The sequence below is a fragment of the Terrapene carolina genome, unplaced genomic scaffold, assembly GCF_002925995.2.
Source record: "Terrapene carolina triunguis isolate 2854851 unplaced genomic scaffold, T_m_triunguis-2.0 Scaffold42, whole genome shotgun sequence".
Lineage (NCBI taxonomy): Eukaryota > Metazoa > Chordata > Testudines > Emydidae > Terrapene > Terrapene triunguis.
This window is the reverse complement of record NW_020664393.1, coordinates 5467755-5475937: the sequence shown is the minus strand read 5'-3', so window position 1 is coordinate 5475937 and position 8183 is coordinate 5467755. Positions and strand designations below refer to the sequence as shown.

Below are 8183 nucleotides of genomic sequence, written 5' to 3'. Positions count from 1 at the left end.
GTGAAACCTGAACATAAGAATGGCCAGGGTAGGTCAGAACAACTGTCCCTCTAGCCCAGTATCCTGTGCCAGATGCTTCAGAAGGAATGAATAGAACAGGGCAATTTATCAAGTGATCCATCCCATTGTCCAGTCCCACCTTCTGATTGGCTGAAGTTTAAGGACACCTAAAGCATGGGGTTGCATCCCTGAAAGTCTTGGCTAATAGCCATTGGTGGACCTTTCTTTCTTGAACCCAGTTATATTTTTGGCCTTCACAATATCCCCTGGCAATGAGTTCCACAGGTTGGGTGAAAAAGTATTTGTATTTATTTTAAACCTGTTGCCTATTAACACAAGAACCAGGGTCACCCAATGACATTATGTAAAAGGACAAGTAACTTTTTCTCCACACCATTCATGATTTGATAAATCTCTATCATAGCCTCCTTTAGTCATCTCTTTTCTAAGATGAACAGTCCCAGTCTTTTTAATCTTTCCCCATATAAAAGCTATTCCATACCTATCATTTTTGTTGCCCTTCTGTGAACCTTTTCCAATTCTAATGGATCTTTTTTGAGAGGTGTGGACCTGAACTGCACACTTTGTGGCATTATGATATTTTCTCTTACCTATCCTTTTCCTAATGATTTCTCCATTAAGCACATGTTTTCAGAGAACTATCTACACTGCCTCCATGATCTCTTGTGAATGGTAACAGCTAACCTGAGTGGAGTTAAATGTTTGTTAGGGAATTTTATAACAAGGCAGCCATACTGCCTAGTGCAAGCTCTTTCCCATTGTTTGACCTATGTTAACTCTGGTATCAGATAAATTTATCATTTAAAATATCAACAATTTTAATACTGGGAGTCCCAGGCAAACAGAGGCTAGGATGGAATATGCTTAGCAGTACCATAATTTGTCAGCAGCCAATGATATTAGGACAATTAAGGCCAAGGTCTGTTTACAAGTAGCAGTATTTACAGTTAAGGACAGAAGTCAGTGAAAAATAGAATATTCACTCACCCATTAAAGCAATGATATTACTTTAACAGCTTTCAACATGCTGGAATTATTTATTTTTAGGGCTAATTACTGATGGTTTTAGTGTTACAGCTCTTATTTTCATATTACAATGTAAAGATTAACCTGTAATATCCTTATAGTGGCAATGACCAGTTAATTTGTTTATATGGACATTTTACTTTTCATCTACTGTTAAACTGACAAGATATCACTAGTGTTAAGGTTGTGATGTGATGTTTCCAAGTCTGAATCAGTTATGGTGGGTGTGTTTTTTTCCATATCATTCCTTAAGCATTTCACCTTTAAGGGTTACTATTTATGTGCAGAAGGAGTTTATAAGTAGAATAGCCTGTGGCCCTGAGTTAAAACTGGAAGCTTGCTATGTTTTAAGAAAATAGCCCTGAAGCTTACTCAGATTGTTTCTTAAAATAAAAAAAAAAAACCCACCACCTCTGTCTAGTATGATGCTGCTAGCATTATTGGGTAGTTTTCTATGGCAGCAGGCTCCTGAATTCCACAGGATGCAAGTAACAGACTCCACTCTCCTGAGAGGAGAGGTTAGGGTGTGTACTCACACCACATTAAGAATAAAATGTACAAATTAAAAGCACTTACTACCTTAGAATCTCACTCTTCCCTTTGCTCCGAAGAAGTTCATAGGCTGTCTTCACTGCAAAACACCACTCACGTAGCACAATAATTGTGTTAGCAGCAGCAGAGCTGTGCTACCTCAAGCTGTAGCACATATTCCCTTGGGCTAGCTGGTAAGTTAAAAGCACCAGCTGGGGGAGGGAGGGAGGGAGAGAAATTCAGTTGAGGGATAACACTTGACTTGTAATTCTATAGTGAAGACACTTCAAGTTCAATGTTAGTGTAAAACAACAACTTGTCTTGTCTATACTGGGATTTTAAAACTATTAGAGGCAAATGCTGGGGCAAAGCCTCAAGCAGCTAACATTTTAGAATTACAATTTGCCTTGACTACAGTAGGATTCAATAGTTTTTGTCCTAGCATAGGAATAGTCACTAAAAGAAGAGTAACTGCAACATCTCTTCAGCCATGTGAGATGATAAACTCTGCCAGTGCACATTAGAATCCAGCATCAGGTACCCTTCCCTCACAATAGCATTAAGGGTGGTCCAGTGGCTTGAGCCCTCGCCAAATCCCTGTCTGTCACGTTCTCCCTGGGTGACCTTGGGCACTTTAATCACAGCTTCTTATCCTTGTTTTACAGCTGGGGAACTTTAGTACTAATCTTCTTGGGGCGGGGGGGAGAACTACATTAATTGTAAGGGGCTCAGATACTACAGTATTGGGGGGTTAAGATGAGTGTCAAGGACTATTACTCTGCAGGAGCAGTTTCACTAGGATTCACCCAGAAGAGTGAAAATACTTGTTAAACCTCTCATTCTATGGCTTTTAAACAACTCTGCTGCTCATCTGTACAGGGTCTGAATAGTGGAGCCACCAATGCCCTATTTCATAAGTTACTAACTAAACGGGGATAAGAGTGAAACTAGCAGGGAAGGCAGCCATGTAAGAATCATTAGTAATTCTCTAAAAGATAATTAAAAAGTGCTGTGAGAGTGGAGAAGGGGGCACAAATATTCATACCCATCTTGTACACTGCTTCAATTTCATGCTTCCACTCATTTGACCTCATTCTAGTTGTGTCATCATCCTTTCACGTTAATGTTTAAGTCAATCCTCATTTCTCCACAGCATTTTTTGTTTGGAACTTCTGTAGCCACAGTGGCTATTTTGAATGCAAAGGCTGCGAGGACTGTATACTTAAAAAAATATATATATATCTTCCCTTGTTGCTAAAAGTAGAGAGAATATTTACAAACTAAATACAACCAAAACATTTATTCAGTAAATGTGATTTTATTTGTCAAATTTGGTTTTCTGATGAGATTTGTTTTGCATTTCTTCCACTGAAGACAAAATACAAACAACACAGCAATGTCTGCAAGGAACATTCATAAGATACCAGGTTTGATAAATATATATTTGCACAAGGTGGTTTCAAGAACAAGTCAGATGATAAACAGCTTGAAAAAAAGTCACTACAGTTCAGTGCTTAAGATCTGATTTAAAGGGGCAGCCTAATAGCAAATAAAACTACTCCATGGAGACAATTTAAGAAAGCTACCTTCCACTTCAAAACACATGACTAAGAGGACCTGAAAGTTCTATTAGTCACATGCTAGTAGCCAGCATAGACTAACTGGCACTGTAATTCTGCAAGGAAACTGTCTCAATTTTAACAAAAAAACAAAACAAAAACCATAGCAAGGCAGCCCAAGCACACATCTGGCACCCTAGAATGAGTTGTCAGACAGAAACTAAGTCTGAGCTATGATTTTATCAGCAACTTGGGGAAGTTAGTCTAGCAAGGCAAGCATATAGGCTGCTGCACAAAACTTACACTTTCCTAGAACAAGACTAAACCTATACTTCTGCAATAACTGCATTACAAAATTAGAGCTTCCTCAAGATTGACATCAATGGCACTAAGATCCTGGAAAGTATCAATTGCTGACACTGAGGGATTAATCTAGTAACTAAGGCAAGTTACTGCCCGTCCCGCTTTTTCCAACAATTTGAGGCCAGATTTTTAAAACAATTAAGGCACTTGAAAAATGATTAAGTTTTTGCTTAATGAGCACATTTTCTAACATAAATCAAGATCACTGAGAGACTAAAGCATTTTAGCCAAATTTTACACAGTAATTAAATTAATCAACTCCAGGTTTAACTGTGGCATTGTTTTTCTTAAGTGTCCCGTAGCCTTTTGCTGCAAGTTTCTAAGACCAAAATGTTAGAGGCAGCTTTTAGAGAATTAGGAATACTAAATAAAATTGTTTTATGAAATACGACTGGGAATATCTACTGTATGTAAAGTGGGAGGTCGGTCTTGTCACATTATAGAAATAAGTGCATAGAGCATGTTCCTTTGCCCAAATTAAGTTATGAAACAATTTAAGGAGATGGGAATGACAGACTAAATGATTTTACAATATAAGGCCAAGGATACACCATCCAATCCAGACAAACGGTGATGGCTGGAAGTGAGTGGTCAGTCTGTTTAATAAACCTGAGCTGACTGACTGCTTTTGTCACGAGTACATTAAATTGCAATTCTCTGGTAACAATTATTTTATATAGCAAGTTTAGTTTTCTATGCAGCATAACAAAGTGAATGCTTTCCAAGGTAGAGCATGAGGAAATAAAACTCACTGCAACTAAAATGCTTTTTCATTTACTTATTAAGTCATAAAACTCCTACATTGCCATGACTTAATTAGTGATCATGCTGTCAATGTTTAAACACCCAGTTTAAGGTAAACATTTAAATCATGCAAGTCAGTAGCTGCATAAGACTACAGAATTTCCTCAAAATGGGGATAAGGAACACCATCCATTTGAAATCTAGTCAATTTCAATCGTTAAAAGTAGCTTCAAGTGCTATGCCTGCCCAGTCCATTTCCAATGTTATCTTAGAATTGTTTCACTCCCATAGTGCTGCATCAGAGGCCCACACAAAGAGGAGGAGAAAGTGCTCGTAGGCAGTGGAGGACAGTGAAACTTACTATGCACAAAGCAAACTGTTTCTCGGTTACAGTAATCTTGAATGCCTCTAATAACAGAAGATAACATTTTTTCAGACAAATGTGATTTAAGTTGGTGCCCTTTTGAAGTCAGGAATGTGAAGTTATGCTATGGCCTTCCTATGCTTGCCTTGTTACAGGCCAGAAATTGAGACTAGTGAAAATCTAGTTCACCTTCAAAATTAGTCCAATAACCCAGTCCCTCATTCACAAAAGAAGTCAACCTCTCAAAAGGTCAGAAAATAAAATGTTAGCCATGTTTTTGTTGTAGTGAATGTTGAGATTGGAAAGGTGTACTCTGCTTTACTCTATTAGGCTAGTACTGCATCAGCCTTTAACTTTGATACAAATGAAAATGGCACAAACATTTGAATTTGCAACCTATCTTTTATTCTTTAAGGCACTGGACTTTATTTCCTCTTACATGGAGGGGAAATATTCTCACCACCCTTCCAGTTATAACAACTGAAAAGGCCAAATTTAAGAAATTAAAATGTGCAATACAATTCCTGGTTGGCATCTTTAATTCTCATGTAGAAAAATATGGGTTTGGCATTATTTTCATCCAAAAGGATAGTTTATGAAGACAGTTTCTATTTCTACAATCCTTTGTTAACCTTCCTCGCAGTACACTACGAGAGCCACAAGCTAGCACAAATGATATTTCACTCCCAGAAGTCAGTCATTGATAAAATTATAGGGATACTGCACTTATGGTTGATTAAATCAGCTTCCACAATCATCATCAGGAGATTGTCTACTCAAGACAGTGTTACCACTGAATACAAGAATCATTGTAAGTCTACATTTGGCATGTCAAGTTAAAAAAAAAAAAAGTCCCACAGCTGCAGCCACTAAAGAAAAATAAGAATCACAAGGACTCATGCAGCATATTGAGTACCTCTGTTGAGCCAGAGGTGATTCATACCACCTCTTGCCAAGTATAGTGTTACAAAAATATTATCCTTTCAAAAAGTCTTCTTTTGGAGATTTAAAGGATATTCTGAACTGTGGTGTTCCATACAGGACAGAGAATATATTTTGGTTCAGTGAACTACAGGTGTTGGGCTACTAGTCCATTGTAAAATGACAGGTTCTAGAGAGTATGATAGTTTCGATCTTTGGACTTGCAGAATTTATACAGGAAGAAGATTACAGCCTGCAGACCCAGGACAAGGACAATCCCACCAATGAAACTGGCAGCATCAAATGTAGACTTGTGAGGAGCTGGTTTAGGGGGACTCTCAGTAGCATGTGTTGTACCTGTTAAACAACAAATTAATAGATTATAGTTTAACAAGTGGATGTCACATTTACCGTAAATATTAGTACAGAATTTGTTTTTTTCCTTCTTGTACTATGAATCTGTTCAGTAAGAGGTTTGAGATTTAACACCAATTAAGAAAGCAGTGTGTATGCTTCACAACCCCCAAAGCATGACATTTGCCAACACAATTCTTCACTTCCTTCTTTGTACTCCCAGGTTTGAGGATCTGTCAAAGCAACATTCACAGCAATGATTTTCAACCTGTGATCCGCAGCCTATACCTAAGATTTCCAAAGGGGTCTGCACTGCCATTTGAAATTTTTTCAGGGTCCATAAATGAAAAATGGTTGAAAGCCACTGGTGTATGAAGATTGTACCTTTCATTGAAACATTTACTGTACACTAGAGTACGTCAGACCATAAGTAACTAAAAGCTACTTTGAACTGCATGTAAGAACTGGTTTCATCCCCATTTCACGGAAGAATCCCAGTTAAACTAAATCTGTTCAAAATACCATTACCAACACTTTTGTTTTACTATAAGAATGATGCCCATCATTGATACCTCAGGACTCCCACAGAGGGCCAAAAATAATTTTCCTAATGAGGTGAGACCCTCTCTTCTGCTACCTGCCCTAATCTGTTTTTTTGCTCATATTTAGTGAATGACCTTATTAAAGAACTCAAAAATCTGTGCTTGAATAGTCTCCCATCTGTTAAATAAAATCTTCTAGCAATGTGTAACTAAAAGATTTAGATTTATCTCATCACAACGCACAGGCCCCAATATTGTAGCCATCACCAAAAGAATAGGCTTTTAAAAACTACCTCCCCTTTTGAATATATTTCATTGGGTGGTATAATTTGTTAGTTTAATTTCAAGATTTAGCATTTTAAGTTGGACCCTATTGTTGTTGCCCAACATGTGTTAGTGCAGTGTTTCTCTACAACTGGTCCATGGATCAGCACCAGTCCCTGAGATCTCCCCCAACACAGTTTAGGAAGGAGCAAGCCAGTCCCGGATATTAAAAGACTGAAAAACACAGCGTTAGAGTATTTTACCTTAACCCAGGGTTATGTCAGGAGTGCAAGTTAAAATATTAAACTCAGTCACCGGACTTCACAAGTTCCTCTTCTGCAGCTTATACTTAATATGACTGAAATGAAGGCAGTCAAACTGCTTAATTTGGCCAATTCACTTACTTTGAAATTTCACTGAGCAGTGTTTGTTACTGTCAAGGAAACATCTCAACAGATATTCCATCTTGATAAAGGTAATTGTGGCATACAAGGTCAAGACTTTCTGGCATACCCACTGTTACTATTCTTCACTACTTCCTGTCACCTACTAAATAACATTATTTCCAAATAAGCTTTTCTGAATAAAGACTTTTTTTTTTTAAATACTTAAACGGATAGTAATAATAATAATAATAATAATAATAATAAAAGTTACCTGGTGTACTGATTGTTGAGAGAACTGGAGTACTTGAAGCAGTAGATGAAGCAGCAGGTGACGTTGTATTGGTGATGTTAGCTGTTTTGTAGAGAGACACTTCCAAATTCAGAATGTACAGAGGTATCACTTTTGTAAGCTCTATTTTTGTAATTGCTTCAGTTTTTATCTCACTCAAGCAAGAACAACCACCCTTAAAAATGCAGACTATGTACACATAGAATAGAGGTACAGTCAAAACTCGCAATAACACGCCCCGCCATAACGCAAAATCGAATATAACGCGATCATAAGTTGGCTCCCCTTTAAGGCCTAATACCAGTGGTCCCCAATGCCATGGCACCCGCCTGGAAATTGATGTGCCCCCGCCTAGTGCCCAGCAGGGGAGAGAAGCTGTGGCGCCACGCCTGCTGGGGACAGAGAACTCCGAGGCTGTGGGCGCCGATGCTCTCTGTCCCCGGCAGGCGCGAGGCCGTGGCTCCTTTCCCCTGCTGGGCACTAGGGGCACTAGGCGGCGCACATCAATGCACCGCGTTGGGGACCACTGACTTAAACTGACCGTCTTGAAACCCTACTATACCGTGACCCTGCATTTATCGCGATGGAATTTTTTGGACCCCAAACATCGTGTTATAGCGGGGTTTCACTGTACTTATAATGCTGTGCAGTTAAGTAAATTTTTATAGACAAATTTTTGTGAGCTGTTTGTGATATATATATATATATATATATATATCACATCACACACAAGTCTTGGTGCGGTGTGTGTGTGTGTGTGTGTGATATATATACACACACACACACACACACACACACACACACACACACACACACACA

At 38.4% G+C, this 8183-nt stretch overlaps 1 protein-coding gene across 1 annotated transcript in view; it reads right to left on the bottom strand.

Annotated features, from left to right (window-relative positions):
* Nucleotides 1–4990: 4990 nt before the first annotated feature.
* Nucleotides 4991–8183, bottom strand: part of CD164 (CD164 molecule) — a 12657-nt gene continuing 9464 nt past the window's right edge. The window contains exons 5-6 of the mRNA XM_024194290.1: nucleotides 7347–7427; nucleotides 4991–5886 (exon numbers count right to left, since the gene is read on the bottom strand). Of these exons, the coding sequence (XP_024050058.1) occupies nucleotides 5720–5886; nucleotides 7347–7427 (248 nt within the window). The 3' untranslated portion in view covers nucleotides 4991–5719. The remainder of the gene's footprint in view (nucleotides 5887–7346; nucleotides 7428–8183) is intronic.